Genomic DNA, 24641 nt, shown 5'->3' with positions numbered 1-24641 from the left:
GTTGTGGCGCTTTCAGGGGAATCCAGAAAACTGGATTCACCCTCCGGATAGCGATACACTCCTGCAACCAATCTGCAACACTAGCGCTAAAGACCTGTGCGTTACCATTGTAGCTGGTTCTTCAAAGTCCCTCCCCCTGGATCTCTCCTCCAAACTTCCGGCGAAGCGATCGCCATTTTTTTTTCTCGGAGCGAGCGGGGATAAACGCACCGGCGAGCCTCTTTCTGTTTAGAGGCTTCCCTGGCTTCAGTCCTTCACCTTTAGTCACTAAGCACAAACCACTGAAAAGCCCGTTTGCTGAAATAAAGTCCCTTTATTTTTTACACATAAATTCAGCCGAAAATCGAGCCCGTGAGAAGGGGGGGGGGATTTTTTTTTATCACTCGAGGCAGCGTGCAAACGATCATACAATCAAACGATAGCTCACAATAGGCAGCTGGATGGGTCTCTCCGTAGCAACGAATCTACACAGATTCGTTGCTATGGGTCTGTTTTTTTTTTTAAAAAACCTTCCTTAAAGGGAAAGCGGCTGTTTGGGAGCATGCTAACGGCTGCCCATTGGCTGCTTGACGGCCAGGGGCGGGACGAGCTTGGCAATAGCGCTTCCTTTCTAGCGATTTCTGCCGAGACCGGAAGCCTGTGGGAAACGCTAAAAAACGCAACTGATTCCACTACAAAGCCAGGTGTGCAAAACGACGAATTCCACTATTTTAAATGGCGATTTTTCATTCCGCAAACAATTTGCAACAAAGATCCCCGTGCGAAATGGCCCTGACATTTCACAGAAAACTTCTTCTTGTGTCTTTTATTGGGGTTTGAATTAAGATTTTGTTTGAGAAGCTTCAGTAAAGTTTTCCTTAACATATTACCATGTATGTTTTACCGTTTTATTACTACTCCTGCAGAGCTTTGCATCTCTGCAACAAAACTCTCAACAGTCTAACTCTTCTGTTACTTTAATAGTACAATCTGCTACAGTTCTCAAATACAATTTCCAACTGATTATATGTTACAAGATGTTATATGTCAGCTCCATCCGCACTTAAGCTTCATTCTCGTACAGGCAATCTGAAAAGCATGTGCAGAAGAGGATAAACAATACATTGGTTTAGAAATGTGATTTTTAAAGCCGTGATTTGCAAAGAAACCTTTTCTTTTCTTTTTTGTAAAATGAAATTAAAATGATATCCTCAAAATGATACACATAATTTATTTTCAAGACTAATCCTCATAGAGGAAGGTATGTACAAAAATGCAAGGTATGTATGTGCAATAAACCACCAAAATATGTTGGTAATTTTGCTTCCCATGTAAGTTTCCGAATTTAAATTAAATGTTAACTGCCACAATATATTGCACATAGCCAAAAGGCCCGATATATTTAAAATTGCTAAACTAGTATTAAGGCTTTCATAGCTGTAAATTCTGGGGAAATTTGTTTTTCCTAATATAAAAAAACAGAGAAATCCAAGTCTCAGAGGAAACATTAATGCCCCACTTAAGCGGTGTTAGCCTTTCATAAGCAGCAAATCTCATTTCTCTCTAGGGAGTCCTGCCTGGAAACTAAGATAACCTACACTTACCCTTGCTTATTCAGAGACTCCGTAAAACTCTACAGCTGTAGCTGACAGCAGAATATTTAAATGATTTGAGCAGTGTAAATGCTTTATGTTCATTTAAATAAATGAAGAGTTCAGTCACTGGCATGTCAACAATTATTCCTGTTGGAGTTTACAAAAAAGAAAAGAGCCTATGAAACCCTATGAGGGCATTAAATTGATATCTAATTAGTAATCCTAAATTACAGATATTTTTAAAAAGGTAATTAGCAGTTTGAAGGCTTTGCGGGGAAAGCCAGTTGCACATTCAAATGAATTGTGGGGAATTTGGTGGTAATGTTCAGAGCCTTCTTTCACTTTTTCAGCATTGATGTTTGGTAGAAACAAGTTCACCGACTTTTAAGTCTGGTAATGTTGAAATCAGGGCAGATGTTTTAAATTATTTCTACTCCAAGCAGATATAATTATAAGCAGCTGTCAGTTTTACATAATCCTGAATGATAAGGTCTTAAGAATGCAAATGATATCCTAAATCAAGGGTCTTTGGCCTTGGAAAGAATCAAGTGCACGTCATGCTACTCACTGACTTCTCTGCGGCTGATCTGAACGAAGGTATTGTTTTTCCAGCTTTTATAGACACATAGATATATTCCTTTAATTTTGGCTTCATTTGTTCAAGCCAGAGTTCTTAAATTGTGTCAGAGAAAGCTTCCTTTAGTCAAGCAGTGTGGCTCGCATCCAAAGCAAAAAATGAGGCGTAATTCTCCAAGGTAATTTACTAAAAGTTCCTTGTGGCTGTGACAACTATTTCACAGAACTGCCTTTTCTTATTGGAAGGACATATATTTAGCACGTGAGAGAAATGTACGGAGAACTGGGCTCTCTCTCATGCGATAAATTTCATCTTATCACCATGTGAGTGTAACTTAAGTCCATTAAAAATAACACAAGAACAGGAACTGGAAAGCTAAAGAAATGTCAGCTGTAGATCTTGCCTGCAGCAAGAATGGTCTCTTTAAAAGGAAGAGAGAATGGGGCCATGAAGATATTTGGCTTCCTTTGGTACCTATAAAAATGGAAATCATGTAGTTTCATGGAAAGATCATTAAAAGGGATGTATCTGTGTACAAAATTTCTGGTTCCCGCAGTATTATGCAGCATCCCACAGTATTATGTAGCATATTCCACAGACACACATACATTGACTGACTGAATGGTGTGGAATGTTGCAGTGGGCACTACATCTCCTTGTATTCAATTAGGGAAGGACCAGAGAGTTCACAGCTGACCATATCTCCTTGACATGAGCCTCTTGTGGTGCAGAGTAGTAAGGCAGCCGTCTGAAAGCTTTGCCCATGAGGCTGGGAGTTCAATGCCAGCAGCCGGCTCAAGGTTGACTTAGTCTTCCATCCTTCCGAGGTTGGTAAAATGAGTACCCAGCTTGCTGGGGGGTAAGCGGTAATGACTGGGGAAGGCACTGGCAAACCACCCCGTATTGAGTCTGCCATGAAAACGCTGGAGGGCGTCACCCCAAGGATCAGACATGACCCGGTGCTTGCACAGGGGATACCTTTACCTTTACCTTATATCTCCTTGACACTGAAAAGGCTTAGAAGGATATAACTCTGTTTAGGACAACACTGTAAGTTCAAGTAAAAAGTGAACGACTGGACATTTTCTGGGTTATAGTTAACATATGCATAGGATTGCCAATGCTGGGATAGGAAATTCCTGGAGATCTGTTAGGTATTCATTAGTGTAAGGAGAGCTTGAGGAGGAGGAGGAGGAGCTCATAGAACCTACCCTCCAAAGCAGCCATTTTCTCCAGGGCAACTATCTATGTCATCTTGAGATCAGTTGTAACTCCAGGGGATCTGGAAGGTGGCAATGCTATGTGATGTACACCACCCCAAGATGGCTGGGCTGAGAGGAGCGGTCTTATAAATTGAATTATAAATAAATAATAAATGTAAACATTTATTTATTTATTTTTGAATTTATATGCCGTCTTTCCCCAAGGACTCTGACAGGCTTACAATTCAAGAGCTAAGGCAGTGATTAACACATATTAAACATTAAAACAATCAAATTTACAATAACGCAATCAGAAAACTCACTGCCTTCTCTCTGGTAGGAGGGAGGAGGAGGTAAAGTACATAGTTGTTCACTATTGAATGGCGCACTGGTGTCTCTCACTTTGTGCTCTAGAGAACTAAAATTCTGTGACTGGCCAGAAGACTCTTGCTGGACTTTGTATCGTTTTGCTCCCATTTCCCCCCTGCATGAAAGTTAAGGTTTACCCCCACCCTGCCAATGACCACCTTTTATGTGACATAGTTAATTGTTGGGTTTTGTATGGGTTGGAAACTTTAGTGCATAGCAACTTCTTTGCCAGCTGGCCTGAATGTCCAGTCCCAAATAACTGGTCTTCATTGCCAATCACAATCTAAAAACTTCTGGATTAAAAACTTAAATTATAGGCTTGGTGTGCAAGGTTTACTTTGAAAAGGGGAAGTTCTTGTTTTATTGTCAGAGAGCAAAGAAAGTCACATGATGGCTTAATGTTAATCCCAAAATTTTGTTTTTATTAGTGGTTTTTTTATGAGGAAACACACACTTCCCAGTGTGCTTACAAATTCTGGGCCCAGCACAGAATTGTTCACAGTTTTTTAAAAAGTGCAAGTCAGGACACTGGGATTTCAAGAAACCAATTAGGCCCATATACCCAACAGAAAAAATGTTACCAATGAAATAAAATGTTGAAAAGCCAGCTAATGATGTGAAAACTAGTCCTGCTGCCAAACACATCTCCAGAGATAGAGCTGTACACATGCTAACTTAATTCTTCTTTGATAAATTTAACATACATGAATGGAGTAGGGTGATGGTTCTGTAGCCTAAAGGTCCAAAGTTGCAAGTCTGTGCATATTTACCTGAGACTAATCCCCAGTGAAGGTTCTGGTAAGGCTGGGTGGCAGCATCCTTATCTGTCTTTTCCCTCTTAAGTTTCTTTTCCCCCCTCCCAACTCTTTTCATTATTTTTGTTAGGCTTCGAATACTGAATAGAAACAGAGAATAGTTATTAAAAGAAAGACATTGCCCCTGCTTGAAGAAGTCACGTCCTTGTGGGAGTACGTTCCCACGTTTTTAATCTCTGCTGTAATGGGAGCTAGCAGGAGCAGGAGAGAAAGTAGCAGAGGAGAAAGAAGGGAGTGGCGATACTGCTTGGCCACCTGCCAACAAACAGTCTAATGGACTTCTTTATCAGAGAGGATTTTGTAACATGTAAAGTGCTGGTAACTAACCAGTTTGCCCCTTTGGCTGAATGTCAGGACTTTTCCTCAGAACCAGAACTGGTGACTGAGAGTAGCTCTATTGGCATACAAGGATGAGCAGCAGCTTGATAGTGGTGTGTCTCCTGCAGTGTTAACAGCTAAAGCAGTCTCCCTGATTTTTGACCTGATAAAGGATATGCAAGTTCATATCAAGTCACTCTCCCTGGGGATGGAGTGGCTGATTAAAGAAAGGAAGCAGCCAGTGGTTACAGACCAACTTTCAGCTATTACTAGAGAACAACCTGCAACACATCAGCAAAAGACATGTGCATTCTCAAAAGAGCGTTAGGATGAAGGTCCCTCCTCCACTCCTGCCCCTAAGCTTCTGGGAGACAGGAATGCCTTTCCCCCCCCTACCAACCATATAAAGCAACAAACAAGTGAGCACGCTTTTCATTCGACAGATTTTAAACTTGAAACTTTCAAAGTGAGCATCATAACGTCACAGCGTCACTTGCTCACCGTGTGCCTGAATGTTGCCCTGCCTGCACTAACATGCATTGTATGTTACTATGCGTTTTCTTGGTGACACGTGTCAATGATTACATGCACGTCCGCCAGCAGGCTGTATTAATTAGTGTGGATGGAGGAACTGTGAAAGCTCCCTTAGTGGGTTTTTTCTATCTCCAATGAATACCTCTCCCCTGATTTAGGCTTGTGTAAAAAGCCATTGGGGGGGGCAAATTACAATGAAATAATTCCATGTGAAGCAAAGAAGCAATGAATTAACACATATTCATTGCCACATGTGTTTTTGGATTTTTAAAAAAAATAAGATTTAAAGGGAAAGGGGCAATTTGGAGCCACGAGGGTGATCCGTTTGATTGGCTCTTCAGTTTGATTGATGGGTTGAGGCAGGCAGAAGCACCACAAATTTAGAGTACCTTGTTTGCTATTCCTGCAAGACCGGAAACATGAGCATTACCAAACATGTGCATTACGGGTGCATGAATATTATGCTACAATTTGCACTGTGCAAAATGTCAAAATTCCACTATAAATCGTAGTGGTTCAGGCTGCCGTGGACATCTAGCAACATTGGCAGATGTGCAGAATGGACCCATCTGTAAGCTTTACACTAAGTATCTTCGCATTAAGCTATACAATTGGTTGGATTAGGAGAAAATGCTTGAAGTACAGCACAGAGAGTTCACATGTGGTTATCCAACCTTAGGCCACTGTTTTATATTGGTTTTTCTAATCCAAAAGTATGTCCAGCAATTGAAGGGAATGTTATATGCTGCTTTTGTGAACTTGAAGGTAGCCTTTGATTCCATTGTTCACAAATGGTTTGGGGACAAAATTAAGATATACAACAATCAATAAAAGGCTCCTTTACTTAATTATTAGACTACATGAAAACCCCAATCTGCCTCTCTGCTGTTCCTGCCTTTGCTTCTTGAGGCAAGTATACTTTCGATATGTATACAATTGTTATGTAGTACATATGTATATGTTACTGTGCATGGCATTACTTAGAAGAGGGGTGATGTCATTTTCAACTGTGAACCAAAATTTTAATTTACTTATTTTTATTATGATATGTTGGAATCTTCCTGGTCAATGACCACATCGATAAATTGATCCCCAATGAATAAAATTACTTAGTTCTGAGAAACATATACAAGATTGCATAGCATGCTAATTTTTCATTCTTAAAAAAATGAAGAAATCCTATAGTGGAGGGTTTTCCTAGGTTATATTTGTCACATGTTCACTCTGTCTTATTTTATAAAATTCACCACATTCACTGGGCAATGTACTTTGTACATAAATGAACAAAGTAAATAAATGACCAACACCAAATTAATAACTCTGTAATTCTAAATGATGTTTCACACTGGCTGGTTATATAGTTAGATGTCATCTACATATTGGTAAAAATCTTTTTCTGAATGGTGGATGTTCTCATTAAGAGTCCTTACATAGATACTAAACAACATGAAAGATAATATATAGGCACCCCCCCCCCCATGTCTGCTCCCAAGGGGATTATTCAGTGTCTAAAACTGCAACCTTTTGCAAGTGGTCTGGTAGAAAAGACCAGAACCAACCATTTGTGTTACCAGCTCTGGGTTGGTAACCTGAATATTTGGAGGGGAGGTGGTTGAGCAGTGTGAAATTAGAGGAAGAGGCAGGATCTATGAAGGATATAATGCTATAGAATTCATCCTCCAAAATAGCCATATTCAACCCCTTGTCGGTATGGAGATAGAGATTGCCCATACCACTAAAACTATCTCTTTCCCAAAGTTTAGAGCTTGTACTCTCTGTTTCTTGGGAATAGTTCTTATGGCCTATACATAACTGCCCTTTCTCTTTTTAAAATAACAGTCATGCATATTTTGAAATCTATTATCCATCCTTTGATTATTCCCTCTCCAGTTTCTGAACTAAACAAGCCTGGCTACTTCAGCCTACTAGTCAAGCACCTCAAACCACTTTTGCCATTCTTCTCAACTCTGGTAAACACTAAAGGCTTGGTAAGGAGAATTCTGTTCAGGCCTTGTCAATATTCACAGAGGCAAATGTCTAATTAACCTTAAAGATTCAGAGAGGAAGGGAGACACAGTTATCTAGAAGTAACTGTTTTGGAATCAGCAATCTAGCAGAAGCGACGACTTCAGCCCCAGTGTTTTGTTACTGTTTGTTTCTGTACAGTACATATTAGTCATAAGGGAATATACAGTTGCAGGCTGTAATTTTGACAAATTAGTTTTTACCTTGTTTGAGGAATTCTCCATCTGAAACAGGAGTAATCAAAATTGCCACACAGGAATGCAATAGACAGGTGAAAGGTGAATGTTAGTCGTGAGAGGGGGGGGGTTCAACTGACTTCATCCACATGCCATAGTACTATTTGTAACATTTAAGGGGTTATATGTTTGAATGCTTTCAGAAATATATGTGAACACTATGGTTTGACCAGCTTTGGACAAGACCGATACATTGCTTATCAAAATTCCTGCAATTATTTTTACTGTTTTATATTCAAGTGAGGATGAGGATGGGAATAAACTAAGCCAGCAATAACACTGACTAACCATTGCAGACTTACCCAAAACACTGAGAGCCACAGTAGGCTGCTTGTTAGCAGCAGCTCTCACTAATTCGGGAATGGTTAATTGATGTAAATCAGCCATTAATAAATGTGTTAACCCACATATTGGCATCTTGTGTCTTTCTTTCTGGGGTATTGTTACACTTTGCTGCATGGTATAATATTTAGAGCAGGGTTTCTCAACCAGGGTATCATGGTACCACATGATGTCCCAAAGGTCCCTCGATGGTACCACAGCATGGGAGTTTTCAAAATGGCAGTTGGGGAGAGCTCTCCCAACGTGTTCCTGCTGTTTTTAGCTCCAAGTGAGGAGGAAATAAAATATTTTTTTAATTTAAAAAAATCTACCCTTATTTGAACAAGTTGTCCCACTCCTTCTCAAAGTGGCCAATGTTAAGCCTGGAGGGGGTGGGAAGGGGAGGGGCCTTGACCATTTAAATCTTTGCCAGTTAAAGTTCCCCTCACTTCTAGGGGGCATGGCAGGGGTACATAGCCAGCTGACATCACTTCCTGGTATTGCAAAGTCTGGAAAACATTTCAGCAGTACCTCCAGTCAAGCTGATTTGGAGTGTTGGACTAGATTTCAGAGAGGCAGATTCAGATTTTCACTCTGCCACTCAAGTTTCCTGGATGCCCATGGGCCAGTCACATGCTATCAGCCTAACCTACCTCACGGAGTTATTGTGATGAAGGAATGGAAAAAAGGAGAACAAGGAAGATAAAGGTTTAAATGAAGTAAATAATATAAATTTTCAAAATAAATAATCACCTCTTTACTGGCTGAAAAAGGGCAGCATTTCAGCTGACCTGTTTTCAAAAGCATTGAATTTTACTGTGAGACGGTTAAGCTGCCACATGCTTGCCTCATTTATTCTACAGGTATTTTGGGCTTCCCAATATTTTTTGGCTCTACTTAAATTACCTCTGACTCAGAGAGGGAATCTTGAGCTTCTGAAATCCCTGTCTTTTTGGTTAAAAGTTATGATCGTCCTACTTCGGTCCTTTAACTACCCATATTGAGGGTAAGATCAAATGCCAAAAATCTGCCCAGGAATAGCTGCAATTTCAGATTTCTAGTAGGCCTGCTGTAATGTACAGTCCAAGAATGTGGGAAAGTATTGTCTTTGCCCTTTGGTGGCATGAAATAAAAGAGATTGAGATGCTTGTTTGTATTTTTAGGATATTGATCCTCTGACATACTGTTGTGCATCCGTTTATTGCACTGTGGTCCTGAGGCTATGAAGTCCATGGTAAAGCACAACTATCATCAAAACAAACATGTTTAAAACTTTTTTCTTAATGCAACATTTTATTATAGTGAAGGGATTAAATGAAATTGAGTATCATCTGAAAAGGCAGCTAGATTTCTTTACAGAAATCCACAGCTTTGTGCCAGAGAACAGTTTTTTAAATGGATCTCCTCCACTCTGGATATGGCATAATCTTAATTTTAAGACCGAGCAAACTAATGTATGTACTTTAAACTGATAACAATGTGTTGATTTACCTACTGGTAAATGTAGACATACAGCTTTAATCCATGCCTTAGAAGCATATGTTAGTTTCTGCTAGAGGGGTTTCTTAGTACTGATATGCAGCAGGGGGCAAAATTTTCCTATATCATGACCATGCAAGTGTCAAACTCATTTGTCATCATGAGATGTTTATTTTAAAGAAGGAGATTTACAGTGTAGCAACAGCCATGATTAAAACAATACTTCCTTTTGAGTGTGGTTTTTAGAATCCCCACCACTACCCTGAAAGAACAGATAAAATGTAGTATCAGTAGACATTAACACCGATCTTCACAGAAGTCGGACTTTATCTTGTTTCAAGAGAAATATATAAACTTTTAAATAATAAGACTGTAGGAAATAGAACATCCTGTGTGGCTGCAAGAGCTGGCTCATGATGTCTTCTGTAAACTCTGAGGCCAAGGTCCCACATACTTTCCATATGGTGCAGTTAAGTACAATGTCTCTGTTGAGTGTACGATGCAAAGTCATTTTATTAGGTCTCCACAGTAATTTGTTCCTGCTTGTGCAGGTTCATGAGTTTAATTGTCAATTGTTAGGTGTGTTGGTTGTGGAAAATGCAAAGTCAGCTTAAAAGAAAACCCTTGCCACAGTCTCAAGGAGTCACACTTTAGGAAGCACTTGTGCAATACTTTCTATATTTAGCATTATCTGAAGAAAATGCTGGAAATCATTGGTGGTCCCTAAATACTGACTAATAGTAATGTTTGAATCTAGTAAGAGACTTTGACTTTATTTAAATGAACTACACCCATATGTTCAAAACTTTTTTTCCCTCCCAACTCTAGTATGAAGAAGGAAAAAAGCGAAGAAAACCAAACTATAGCAGTGTTGATCTTTCTGAGGTTGAATGGGAAGACAGGGATGATGTGGTGAGTCTGATTTTGTCACAAAATTTTGTTACGTTTATTACAGGTAGCAAAGATGGCTTCTGGACTGCTATCAGGAAGGGGAAATGACATTACATTCAAAATGTATTTTTACCGTATAATTTTGTATTGACTCTTTTTCATATTAGCATATACTCCTCTTTCATCACACTCGGATGCTGCTATTTGTTGCTTCTTGGTTATCAGAGAAGTACACATACCACCAATCCCTGCTTGGTGGTAGTCTAGTGTAGTGCCTCGTAACAAGCAACATGAATCCTAGTATTCTTTTGCTTTACTTGTTCCTGCTGCTCATTAATAGTGTGGGGAAAGGGCTAAAGAATAGGGAGAGGGGGAGAACCTGCTGCTATAAGCCAAAACCAACAGTGGTCATGGTAAATCTAGTGTAGGAGGGGAGCAGACAAAACATCTAGAGGCCAGAGCCTGGATGCCAACTACTACAGAAAGAAGCATATTCTAGCAGGAGTAATGTAGTAGATGGAGAGTTTGACTGGTATAAGGAAAATTGGAGTTTATGAGGAAAACTGAAGTTCAAAATACCTATGCAGCTCTTTTTGTAGCTTTGAGCTCCCAAGAATTACAGTATATCCCCAGACTGCAAAGATTAGTTCTCTTTGAGCAAATGGTTGTTTTAGAGGGTGGACTCTATGGCTGAGGTCCCCGTCCTCCCCAGACTCTATCCCCAGATCTCCAGGAGTTTTCCAACCTGGATATGGCAACCTTTCTGCACCTATCCCCTGCTGGTGGCCAGGGAGGTTTTAGCAATCCTGATATCACAAGATTAATTTCCCTGCATCTTGAGTTTCTAAAAGTTATCACAAATGTGACAGCTAATCAAAAAACTATTCTAAATAATTGGGATGTTTTGCTGCTGAGGGAAGTCCTAGTATGGATCCATCAGCAGGATTACCAACCCACAACATGTGTAGGATGAATGAGGAACTGCTGCCAGGACCACTGTCTCTTCAGAGGCAGGGTACGTCCTTCATTATAAAATGTTCCATACATTTAGGGATGTGTCCAGCTTCCATAAGCCCTACTGTTTCAACTCAAAATTCTCATTTTGTTCATGTCTCCCTTGTGTACATCTATATTTCCTTCAGTCATTTCCCCCTCCTATTACAGGAGGTCAAATTGGCCTCAACCAGGGCCAGGGTGTTTTTGGCCCTGGCCCAAGCCTGTTGGAACAAGCTCCCCGGAAAGCTAAGGGCCCTGCAGGGCCCTAATCAGTTCCAGAAGGCCTGTAAGACAGAGCTGCTCCACCAAGCTTATGGTTGAGGCCCACAATAACATCCTCCAAAAGAAGCTGGCCTCACTGCTAGGAGAAGGAGGCTCCCTGCTAGAGTAAGGTGACCAGATTTTAACATTGGTAAAGCAGGACACCATTGACCAGGGGGGGGGGTTCTTGATTAAAAAATTGGTCTATATGGAGCAACAAAAAGGTTCATAGAACGCATAGAATGCAAAAATAATTTCAACATAAGTACAATTTGCCAGGTGCTCCCAGATGTCCCTCCAAAAGGGGGACAATCTGGTCACCTTATGCTAGAGGACCCTGCTGTCTGGAGCGGATCATTTTAGAGGGGTCATTTGTATATTGCAATTGTTTAAATAATTTTAAACTTGTATGTGGATTTTATTGTCATCCACCCTGCATTTTGAAAGGGTGGCTTGTTGTTGTTGTTGTTGTTGTTGTAAATATATGGTGTAAAAAAGTTCTGAAACAACAAGCCAATAAGAGACAGCAGCTGCAAAAAACTGGCAAACTGAAAAGGCTGATAGCATACAGAAGGAATGAAAAAGGGCATATCCATACACCACTAATTAAATTTTGCTATTATGCACACTCTCTCTCCTTTCCCTTTCTCTCCCACTCTCTCTCCTCTCTCCTCCTGAAGAAGCTTGCCTTTTACTGATGCCACAGCTGAAAAGAACTACTCTCTTTTGATCTCAGTCCAAACCATAGAATTCAAAAGTGAAGGATCATCTTAGCACCTAAAATTAGACATGTGCTGATCTGGGCAGTTCAGTAGTGTCAGTAGACCATGTTCATTTCTTAGTCATATAACCAGTATCTCCACAGTTCCCACTGTGCCATACTTCACATGTCATTTTTTTCCAGCAATACTGTATCCAAAGTTTTCCTTATGTCCACATCTTAACCTTTGCCTGGTCTTTCTGTTTCTTCCTCCATAAATCAGATTTGTTAGGCATGATTCGTTCAGGGCCAATCCATGCTGACTGTCCTTAATTAAATCGCAACTTTCCAGGTGTGCTCCTTCCAGTTACTGTTATTTGGCTTTTCCCATAATGTCCACATTGACTAAAGTCATGCTTGCATGTCAGAATTTTCATAGATCTTCCCTAGCACCCTTCTCAAATATCAGCATTACATTAGCATCTCTCTACCCTTCCAAACTGTACTCATTTTTGGAGAGGTTTAGAATATATCAATGGAAGGTTCCCATATTTATTGTGTCACGTCTTTGTGAAATCTGGGATTCATCACGTACGGCTGCCTCTGGAGTACTGTCAGTATTCTGGTGTAGTCATTTCTCAGTATTGTTTTTTTCTCTGACTGAAGGGTTTTTTTTCCTTGCAAAGTATTTCTCTGCAGCCCTCCCAATTCCATTTGCGAATAAAACAGTTTAGCAAAGTTGATCTTTCCTATTGGTTACTTCTTGTCTTTTCATAGTCTTGCCTTTATGTAATTACTGTCCACCAAATTCTAACTCCCCCCCCCCTGTATTTTCTACCAACAACTTTGCTACCCCAAAAGTGTAATTTTTCTTCTTCTTATGTTTCACCTTATTCTGATCTTCTTTAACAATTTAACTCAGGTTGATTTTAAAATTAGATTTCAAGTGGAATTCTTTAGTTGTGGAATTCAGATATCACAAGTGCCAACGTTCCCTGAAAGTCCCTCAAGCCCTCACCAGAACCTCCAGGGCTTTTGTTTAATCATTTCCATGTAACATTTGCTACACTAAAGTGTGTAGGGAAAAAAGAAAGAGATGCAGTCATCGCAAGAGTAAGGGAAGCATTCTTTCCACTACAGTTAGCTTAAAATCTGGATAGGAGGGAACCAGTATTCACCCTGCATATTTAGCGTTACTGATTACAGCCTCCTTCTCTAACAGAGTACCTTAATTCTATTTTTCTGAGCCAGCTTCAAATGGAATTTGGCACAGTCTTGGAATGTCTGGAGGAAATCTACCATTGATTTCTATGAAACCAAAGAAGAAAGCTGTAATCAGGAGCCTTGCTCAGGAGGACATTCCCCCCCTCCCCCTTCCCAGACCTTATTGTTACTGCAGGAAAGAATATTCCTTTCCTGTACAGAACTGTACAGAATGGCAAAATGAGAAAACATATTTGATTCATTTTCTGGACCTTGTCTTGGGGATTCTGAGCTAGACCAGAATCTAAACCATTGTGGTTAGAGATTTGTAAAGAAAATCCAACTCTTTGACCAAAATAAGAATGGTCAAAAACCTGTAGGTTGGCCAGCTGCAAGTGGGGAATCATTTTTGACAGACTGTTCGTCAACCATTCAAGGCTGTTCAATGAGATGTTTCACTGACCTAGCAGTGAGGTACAGTGCAATTTGCTTTTCATGCAGTCATGGCCACATGTTTACCCAGATTACCGCCTATTTTAAAAATCAGCCATTATTATTGCACTACTGTGAATGAGCATCCTAATGATGTATTGCCACAAGTGCAAGCTTTAATTTGTTTTAAAGAGTTCATTTGAAGCTGTCTGCATGTTTCCCCTTATAACTCGGCATTATATATATAACCAGGCAGGTGTGGTTCAGCTTAAAATACCCCCTCCCCCCCCCAAAAAAAAACAAATCCTGAATCAGTGCTGATCTGAGTTCTTTTCCAGTATTGTTAAGCTGAGCTGCTATTCTCCTCTTTATTTGGAAGCCAAATTGCTGAACTCAAATCAATTTGGAAATCAGTTTGAGTTGATTCAGGTTCCCTGAATAGCTCTTGGAGAGAGCTGCCAAGCAGCTTTAAAAGTATCTCCAGCAGACTCCATCTGTTTTAAAAGCAGCTGCCAAGCAGCTTTAAAAGTATCTCCAGCAGACTCCATCTGATGTTGTGAAATCTGGCTGTTTGCAGAGGTCTTTCTCTCTTCAAGACCCGGTCTGATGTTGTAGAGAACCGCCTCCCTCCAGCATCAGAAAGGTTTTTAAAACCCTGCCTAACAGGATCAGCTGATGCAGCAGAGAGCCGGTTCTCCGCAGCATCACCTGTTGGATGGGCTCACAAATTGTAGGAACCCAAATCACTATAATGACCCAATGATTCGGGGGGGGGGGGGTATACTCAGTTCAGGCTGAATCAACCTGAATAACATCTCTGTATACAACCTCACAAAGGCCTTCCATGGCACTGCAGGGGAAAAAAGAAACTGGTGGCTTACTGGGTAGATGCAGCCATAGTTAATTCAGCACTAAATTATACAAATCTGTGATATTTAAAGGCTGTGCTTAAAAAAAGGATCCTGCCTTTTGGTGTTCAAGTAAGTAGATCATAATTAATGGCTGTTGATCTGAGCTGCTCTTTCCATGTTTATATTCAAATCCGTTCAGCAGCTATTTAAGTTGCTTAAGTGCAAAAAGCTGGTGGCAGCCTGGCACAGCCTCCGCCATGCAGAAAAGGTCCTTATGTTCTTATGTCAAACTGAGCCAGGCCTAGCACCATCCCTGGTGTTAGCCATCATATAACTGAGCCAGAACAAGCACCAACCAACTGTTGGTTAACTTAAAAAGTTATATTTTTCTGCAAACCCTGAGAGTTCCCCAAAAACGTTAAAAACCCTGGTTTCACTGCTATTGTGAATATAATGAGGGCCTTTCAGGAGTAATAATAATGACTGAAGATATTTTTAAAATCCTTTAATAGTGAAAAATTCACCTTTTTAAATGGGGTCTTTGGCATAACCATTTAACCTCCACTGAAACAGACAAGACCCCACTGAAATAAAGACAAAGTTGATGCAACTGTAAAGAACACACATTCTTCTCCTGTTTTACCTTCACCTCGACCTTCTGTTCCCTTTGTTGTTTTCGTGATGTCAATTTTTTGGATTGTAAGCTCACTGTATGTAAGGCACTATAAACACTGGCTGCAATGTATGAGTAGATTTTCCCTCTTTTTATGCATCATACTTGCTGACACTAAAAAAAGAGAAGTGTGCACTCATATCAATTTGAACCATACTAAGGCAGCAAAGCAGAAGTCTACAGACTAGATGAAAAACTGTGCTACAAAGCCAAGAAACATATTCACAGGGTAAAAAAAAATCAATTCCCACATGCATACTTGATCTTAAAAGCTACGAGGGTTTTGGAGGCCCTTTTTGTAAATCTGCAACTTCCCTGAGGGCTGTGTGGGGAGTGGGTCTTGGAATACTGCAGATCCTGAAATGGAGAAAAATGAGAAACATGTTAAAGATAAATGGAGCAGTTCTTTAAATGTTAAAAAGTAGATTGGTAATTAAGACCAGCTCTCCAAGTCCAAAACCACAAAAAGTTAAAAAGGGAAAATATTTCCAGAATTGCCCATTACACATTGTTTTTTTTAAAAGCCTATAGTAAAATATATGTTTTATTTTATACATGCCTCCAGCGAAAAATTATTCTTTTACACTCGCTGACTGAAGAGTAAGATTGTTAACTCAAATCTAGATGGCCAAGAATTAAATTTAAAGAGCTGCAAACATTGCAGTTTTCAGCAGGTCAGCCATGCTCAAATTCTTCACAAAAATAAAAACCAGATATTTTTAGTTACAAGCTTTGGCAGCTCCTCCCCCACCATGCACACCCTCTCCAAGAAATCCAGCACAGGGCTTCAGGGGACAATGTCTGCAAATTGTCAAGGAAAAATAAGGGTCCTTCTTGTCTGGGTCCAGATGCTGGAATGCAAACCATCCCGAAGAAGGTTCTGCCTTGTCCTCACCTTCAATTGTCTTCTTATTTTCTGCCTTTTTTCATATACAGTAATATTTATTTAATAAATCAGCAGAAAACAGTGGGGAGACATTAATTTAAAAAATGTTAATTAGAAAATTGTTTTAAAAATAAATCTTCACCTTGTACCTAAATCTGCCCTAGGGAAGAGTTGGATAAGCTACTTTGTGGAAGGAGATCAACACTTAAGGCACTTCAGGACTGTATTATACTAGATTAGCAGAAGCTGAAGGAAAACCATATTCTGTGATCAGAATGCCTGAAAATCCCACTCCTGGTAAAATCCAGGGTCATTTCCACACATTTGTAAAAATAGCATTATGCCAGCCAAATGGTGTAACACTAAGTATAATTGTACCTCCCGGCCTCTCCTCACCTTTTTCCTGTCTTGCTCTTATCTGACGCCTTTTCACTTGAAATAGCAGAAGAGAACAGCGCACTTTACATGTGACTCTCATCTACCTGTCAATCAAGCCAGGCAACTGATACCCTTTCTCAATGTTTTAAAGGGCCCACAAAGCCCGCTAATTTTTAAAATTAAATTATTTTCCATTGAAATGCCTATGCATCTAATCATTGATGCATAGTGCATTTTTTATTGCCACCCCTTATGGAATCATGAGTCTTGATATTTAAAAAAAAATCTCATTCCTGATTTTTTTTTGGGGGGGGGGGACTTTAGAGAGGCATGCTCTGTGTGACAACTTTTAGTAAAAATAATTATTGGCTTTGCCTGCTCGCTTTTATGCCTATTCGTTGCTCCAGGCCATTCACTTAAAAAAAACAAACCCCATCCCTGGGAAAGAGGAGAAGAAGGCAGGTGCGAGGGTGGGACATTGGAGCCAGAGATAGTGCTTCTTCACCGCCATACCTTTCTTTGGCTGGTGAGCTGCTGTTTGCTCTTCATTAGATAGCGCAAGGTTGGTGAATCCACTTTTTGTGATTCTACAACTGGTGCTCTAAAATAGAGGATGTAGCCGGTCATTTACTGCCGAGATGCTGCATGTTGGCAATGTCATATGGAGGCGCTGGGAATATAATACCAATGAAAGGTAAGTATTTCACTATTTTTAAGGGGTGCAGAAATCCCCCAGGTATTTCTCCCATTCGCCTGAAATTTGGCAGGTAATCTACTTCATTGGGTTGTATATTTACAGCTAAGAATGTGCTTTTACTTTTTTCTAAGAAAATCTGTTGAATGAAGCTGTTGGGTGCCCAAGTGACAATAGTTGTAAAGCTGTTGGCAGATAGGGATTTGGCAGAGAATGATGGTAATTCTGATGATAATTTACATGCACATAACTTTATCTTCAAGATTCTTGTCTTCTCACATACATTCTACTCTTACTTAAAAGGAGCCCAGAGCAGCCAACATGCTTTTTCCTACCTCCATTTTATTCTGTCAACCATGTTGTGGGGTAGAGTGAGAGTGACTGGTCCCAAGTCCTCGACATTTTTGTAACTGAGTAGGAATTTGAACCCAGGTCTTTCCAGTCCTGATCTGGCAATGACACCCTCTGTTTTCTTAGATGTGTCAAGCTACAAGGATGGTATAAGTGCAGTGAAACTTTGCAATCTTCCTTCCTTCCTTCCTTTTCCTTCCTTCCTTCCACCTGGAAACTAATCAGTAGCCAGTTAAGGTAATTTAAGAGTCTGGTTCAAAGGTGTCAAATGTATTTGTTACAAGGGGTGATATAATTCTGATATAAATGTTACTTTGTTGGGCTGGGCCATTTGTGCCAAAAATTGTAATGCCAGATACAAGAAATATAAGCCTTATAAAAACAAACCCAATTAATGATATTATTTTTACTCAAATTATTAACAATACCAATTGTAGTGAAAGTGATTAATTTACTGGGGAGCTCACAAAACCTAATGCAGCTAAATGCCTCTCGACAACCTCTCTATCCATGTTAACCTGCCACCCAGACACTATCCTTTGGTTACGGCCATCTCTAGTTGTGACTAAACACTTTGACCTGTGGGAAAAAACAGCACTAAGCCTTTCTGCTTTCTCTGCATCTTCCGTTAGAGTTTGTCCATCCGCACCCAACAGTGGACCTATTGCCTCCTTTACTTTACGTTTGCTCCTCACATAACTGAAAAATCTTTGCTTGTTACAATGGGTTTCCCTGGCCAATCTTAGCTCACTCTCAGCTTTGGCCTTTCTGATGAATGATCTACAGTGCCTAGTAACCTGTAGGTACTCTTCTTTAGAGCTCTGTCCTTCCCTCCATTTCCTGAACATTTTCCTTTTCTTTCTTAGTTCCTCTTGAAGTTCTCTGTTAATCCAAATAGGCTTCTTAGAGCTCCTGCAGTGTTTTCGTTTTTCTGGGATAGTCATTGATTGAGCATGCAATAGCTCTTGTTTGAGTAGCGCCCACCCTTCACATGCTCCCTTCCCTTCCAGCATTCTCATCCATGGTATGACACTCATAATGCCTCTGAGTTTATTAAAGTTTGCCCTACGAAAATCCAACATCGGCGTCTGGCTACAAGCTTCCTTGGCTCCCCATCTCAAAAGGAATTCTATGAGGACATGGTCACTTCCCCCTAGGGTCCCCACCTCCTTCACCAGCTCTTGCCTGTTGGTCAGTATTAAATGGGACAGTGTTGATTTCTATTAAAAATACATCTGTCTTGTGGCATTACTGCATAGCAACGTGTAAGCGCCTTAAAAAAAATTCGGGGCTGGGGAGGAGAAAGTTTCAGTCCACAAGATAACTGCTGTGTTGTGATTGGTGGCTTACTGTGATTGACAAACTAAGGAACTGAGGGAGAAGTTTGTATTGCTTTCCCTTGCAGCCTTATCAGGAGGCAAAAAGCTGCAACGGGGCAGAGGGAAAATGCATGAGGGGTCTCCCCATGAGGAGGGCTGCATATATGAGATTCATTATCCGATGTTCGTAAGCAGGAAGCCACTCAAGTTTTACCCCTTCTTGTGGAAATGGCCGTAGAATATTTTATAGAAGGCATCAGAGGAGATAAGTAGTTAGCATATTTCAACTAGGAACTTCCTAGTATTTTCAAATAATCTTCTCCTGTGTCTTGACTTCCTGCTCCTTTGAGAACATTTCTTCCCTGTTGGGCTTTAGATGAAGAAGAACAGTTAGTCAGACTGCTAGAACTCTCTCCTCTCTTAAAGTTGCTTCAATTCTCAATAAAGCTATTTATTCTTTAGGCAGCTGGTACTGTGCACCTTTGCATATTTAAACTACCAACAGTTGGGTGTAGTGGTTAGGAGTGTGGACTTCTAATCTGGCATGCCAGGTTCGATTCTGCACTCCCCCACATGCAGCCAGCTGGGTGACCTTGGGCTTGCCACGGCACTGATAAAACTGTTCTGACCGAGCAGTGATATCAGGGCTCTCTCAGCCTCACCAACCTCACAGGGTGTCTGTTGTGGGAAGAGGAAAAGGAAAGTGACTGTAAGCCACTTTGAGCCTCCTTTGGGTAGAGAAAAGTGGCATATAAGAACCAACTCTTCTTCTTCTTCTTATGAAGGAAGGAAGGAAGGAAGGAAGGAAGGAAGGAAGGAAGGAAGGAAGGAAGGAAGGAAGGAAGGAAGGAAGGAAGGAAGGAAGGAAGGAAGGAAGGAAGGAAGGAAGGAATTTATGAATGAATGAACAAATAAATAACTGGAATAACAACTTGAATTCATGTTATATGTAAATTCCAAATAAGAAAGGGAGGAACCCGCCCCCTCCCCCCCCCAAGAAATTCACTAAAGTGATTAAAATCCTTTTGATTTTACTTGTACAGGAAACTCTCTGTTTGTTTCAAGTTCTGATTTAGTAGCCCATTGCAGAGTAATACCAAAGGCTATTTTTCCTATGAGAGAGCTCCATCTTTGGCACTGGTTACAACAGGCACCATGAAACAGAAAGAAGGAAGATATATCCTACTTTTGCTTGTAGGACAAAATATAGAATGGAATGTCTTAGGGAGTGTCTAGTTTACATATCAAAGCATGTTTTTAATGGATTAAGCTGGCATAGCTTCCCCACAAGAATCTCTGAGGATTTTGGTTCCAGGAGGGTATGAAAAAATGTATTTATTTATTTTGCTCGTAGCCTATAAAGCTAAAGATTGAGCTGTCCTATTTTTTAAAAAAGATACTGAAATAGGAGGAAGTATGTTGATGGAAACACAAGATAAAAGCTATGATATTGTGCAATCCCCCTGTCCTTCAAATAAATTTCTGTTGTCTCCAATTACTCTGCTTTGATGTAGGGTTATATGAATATGCCCTTTTTCATTCCCTTTTGTTTCTACATGTTGTCACTGTGCATGTTTGCTGTCCTCACATTTATGTTGTTAGTATGATGATTCATTTGTATCTTTTATGCATTTTATGCAATGTATATGGGATTTATATGTACAATGTATGACATTTATACAAAGATATATAGAATACTGATTTACTGAGACACTAACAGTGTTGAAAGTTGCAATATGTTTTATGGAAACATTATACAAGGAAACTGAAAATGCTGAAAAAATCAAGACTAATAATTTTAATTGGCACATGGAAGAAGCATAAGCCACATTGGGAGATTCAAAGCAAACCAGCAAGCTTGTGAAATTTGGTTCTGTCCCTAGTTTGTTGTAATGCATGAGCATTGGGTTAATGCACCTCAGGAATAGTCCTTTAGGGACTCTAAACTGGAATTTAGGAGTACATTATGCAATACCAAGCAATGGTGAAAAGGAGAGAATAGAATTCAGAGGAGAAAGAAGTAGAGGAACAGGAGTATTCAGCCTGTTTCCAAATCCTAATTGTCCTATATTATATCTGTAGTGTTTTTGTCCCCATAGCTGCTGTTCTCCCCCTACCACAAAAAAATTGCCAATTGTATATCTTTATAACTTTGTAACCAGTCTTTGTACAGGTTATCTGATCCCAGCCCCTCTCCCCCCAATTTTCTAAAAATGTATCTCTAGCCCTTTTGTTGTGGAAAGACAAAGGGAAAGACATACTATACAGAATTTTTATAAAATTATGATGATATTCAAGTGTTTTAAAAAAAAAATGTGAAAATGACTTGGTGGCACAGGAGTATGGAGGAAAGGCCAGAGGAAATGGGCAGGAAAACAACAGGATAGGGAATATCTGTTTGTGAGCTTCTGTGTTTTTTTAAAGGATAATTCCAGTTACAAACACAGAAGGAAGGGGGTCAAATACTCTTTATCCAGCAACCTTTTCAAATCCTTCAAAGTAGCTGCTGGGACTGATAATTAGCTGTTAAGATACAAATCCTAGGTCTTTTGGATCTCATCCAATTTGAGCCCTAAAATGGCTTAAATATCAAAGATGAAAAAGTTCCTTGATTTAATCCAAAATCCTAGAAACCAGAAGTCTAGATACCTTGATATGATCTCTTCATATCCCTTGATAGGATCTCTAGGCTTAGACGTAGTCGCCAAGAGAATTTCACTTGTAACTCATTCTGTAAAATCATAACCCATAGAGGAACGAATATGTATTTTTCATTTGACTTTATTCTATAAAAACAGTGGTACAAACAGTGGTAAAGTGGTACAAAACAAAGTAAAATGCATGATGATAACAAAGATGGATTGATGTATTTGTCCCTTTAGTTAGGTATGTGGAAAAAACATAATTTTTTCAAAATACTTGGGGGAAATGGGATTAAAATAATGACATATATTTAATGAGATGATCTATTTTTTTTTAGATTCTTGTTTGATTATACATGTGTATATATTTTTACTTAAGCTTCGTAATGCAATGGTGAATCGGAAAACGGCAAAATTCTCCATGGAAGTGAAGAAAACAGTGGACAAGGGGGTATTGTATAGAAATATTCTTCCAGCTTAATGTAAACTCAGCTCAATGCAGAAAGCAACTTTAAATAATCTATTTGGAGCAGAAAATTAGTGCTGATAAATTATTTCTCATGTGCTTGTTAATTGTGAGTCATGTATAAACATCTGCATGTTTGCATGTATACTGACTGTATGTTGCTATCAATCTTGCCATAGATTATAACTTTACTTTTGTATTTAACTCTGCGAGCTTCTCATAACAAACCTTCAGGTTTTTTCCTCCCCCCTCTAAATCTAGAAGCGGGTTTTGGTGATGACAAATGACTACTATTACACAGACATCAAAGGGACTCCTTTCAGGTAGGGCTGGCTGTAATAAATGGAACATTTCATTGGGCAGTTACATTTGTGCGAACTTTGTGAGCTCATTAAAAACTCATCCGAAGGGGATGACAATAAAATATCCCTGAACAATGCTGAAAAGAAGAAGGGCTTTCTAGCATGCCTTTTCAGGTTTAAAGCAGAGAAGGGGAATTTTTGACAGGCAAACTCTGGACATCATCCAAGCCCAATCTCTCCAGTGTTGGGTAAAGCCATTGGTATGCGTTCTTGTCTATGCACCAAACTTTCACTGCCATTGAAGAGAATGAGCTGCCCTGCTTGCAGAGTCTGTGATGTTGTATCACGGACCCCATGTTCTCCACAGAGTTGCTATGTAATGGTGAGTCTTTATCAAGACTTACATTGAAAGTCTGAAACAAATATTTACATGGGAGGAGAGGCTTGATATTCAGTTTTCATATATGGGTTAGATCCATTAATTTCCTTTTGGTAAATGAGGGATCTCTAAGGAAGGAAGCCTTCCTTGGATGGAGCAAGACTCATTCTACCTGAAGGAGATGTAGGATCCCAACCATTATCATCCATGCAACTAATTACATGCTGAATATGCACACTAATATAATAGTAATAGCATTTTGGATTTTTGACCCCATTGGATATTTTTACTGTATTCTTCATATGATGTAAATGAATGCAAGGAATAATGTAGCAGCTCATTTGCCATTCATGAAGACAGCATAAATTGTACTCAATGAAGGGGTTTGACTTGGTGAGCAACTAGTCCTGGCTATGACACAGACAAGTTTCATATGTGGTAGAGTGATACCACAATGAATACAAATTACGCAGTTCTGGGTAAATGGACTATTTATTAAGATGGTTTACAAAGACTCAAGCTAATGTAACTCATGAGTCTTTCAAACGCCCACTGGCCAAACAATGGGAAAAGCTTTGAATGCTTTCCATTCTCCTAATATTCTACATATTCTACATTTAAACCTTGACTTAATAGAGTCTCTAGTCTCCTGAACAGAATGGAGACAATCACCAATGGTTGTTATCCAGTCATAACTGAAATAAAGGATTCATTAGCTTTTTATCTCTGGAACAAGTTATCTTATACATTAAAGCATTGGTACTTGTCAATTCAGTAGATGTTGCATCAGGCAACATCTAATTAGTTCTGTCAGTTGCCACATGTGAAATCAGTTGCCATCATAAGAAAAAAGAAAATGTCAGAAGACCCACATTGTCACATTCTTAAATTCTCTAAGTGGTTCAGTTGACTCACACTGTCAATAAGGGCTCCTTTTCTCTACAAATGACCTGACTCCCTCTATGGTTATATGCATATTCAAACTTGGCTGAAGATGGGAGTCCCTGGAAAAACAGCATTGACCTTAGTGGAGTTGCATTTTACCTTGTCAGATAATGAATGATTGTTGTAGTAATGGAAATATATAACAGCCTCTTCCTGCTAGCCCAACAGATTTGAACTGGCACTGATGATGAGCAATAAATATGAAAAATGAGCTTTTGGGGACAAACCTAAATAGTTTCTAAAACAGAAAGTTACAAAAAAAAAAAAAGGGAAATTCCGTATATTTTATACCCGTGTTTGTCCCACAGATTTCATGGTCTATTTTTTGTTTATCTGCACAGTTTAGGTGTCGCTCTTTCTAAAGGACATGGCAAATATTTCTTCAGAGGAAATGTTTCAATAGAAGAAGGTAATCTTTTAATTATTTAATCAAATTTTCTACAAATTGGTTTAAATGTGGAACTGCAGTAGATCAAAATCATGTGATCTCTTGAGCAATGTATTAATGTATTGTTCAGCCTTCATCTGCACAGTTCTGACTTTATCATGGTTAACTGAATTATTGGCCTCAACCTTTACATGTGACACCTTTAGAAGAAGAAGAAGAAGAAGAAGAAGAAGAAGAAGAAGAAGAAGAAGAAGAAGAAGAGTTGGTTCTTATATGTCACTTTTCTCTACACGAAGGAGTCTCAAAGTGGCTTACAGTCGCCTTCCCTTTCCTCTCCCCACAACAGGCACCCTGTGAGGTGGGTGAGGCTGAGAGAGCCCTGATATCACTGCTTGGTCAGAACAGCTTTATCAGTGTCATGGCGAGCCCAAGAT

At 39.6% G+C, this 24641-nt stretch overlaps 1 protein-coding gene across 4 annotated transcripts in view; it reads left to right on the top strand.

Annotated features, from left to right (window-relative positions):
• CACNA2D3 (calcium voltage-gated channel auxiliary subunit alpha2delta 3) overlaps positions 1 to 24641 on the top strand; it is a 774612-nt gene that overhangs the window by 601300 nt on the left and 148671 nt on the right. For all 4 annotated transcript variants that reach the window (XR_013229020.1, XM_077325515.1, XM_077325514.1 and 1 more), the window contains 4 exons: positions 10279 to 10362; positions 22107 to 22178; positions 22455 to 22516; positions 24161 to 24228. Coding sequence is in view for 3 of the 4 variants with exons in the window: in XM_077325515.1 (XP_077181630.1) it covers positions 10279 to 10362; positions 22107 to 22178; positions 22455 to 22516; positions 24161 to 24228 (286 nt within the window). In the remaining variant the exon portion in view is untranslated. The remainder of the gene's footprint in view (positions 1 to 10278; positions 10363 to 22106; positions 22179 to 22454; positions 22517 to 24160; positions 24229 to 24641) is intronic.

This window comes from Paroedura picta, chromosome 3, assembly GCF_049243985.1.
Source record: "Paroedura picta isolate Pp20150507F chromosome 3, Ppicta_v3.0, whole genome shotgun sequence".
Lineage (NCBI taxonomy): Eukaryota > Metazoa > Chordata > Lepidosauria > Squamata > Gekkonidae > Paroedura > Paroedura picta.
Note: the sequence above shows the minus strand (reverse complement) of the source record. Positions and strands in the feature narration are given on the sequence as shown.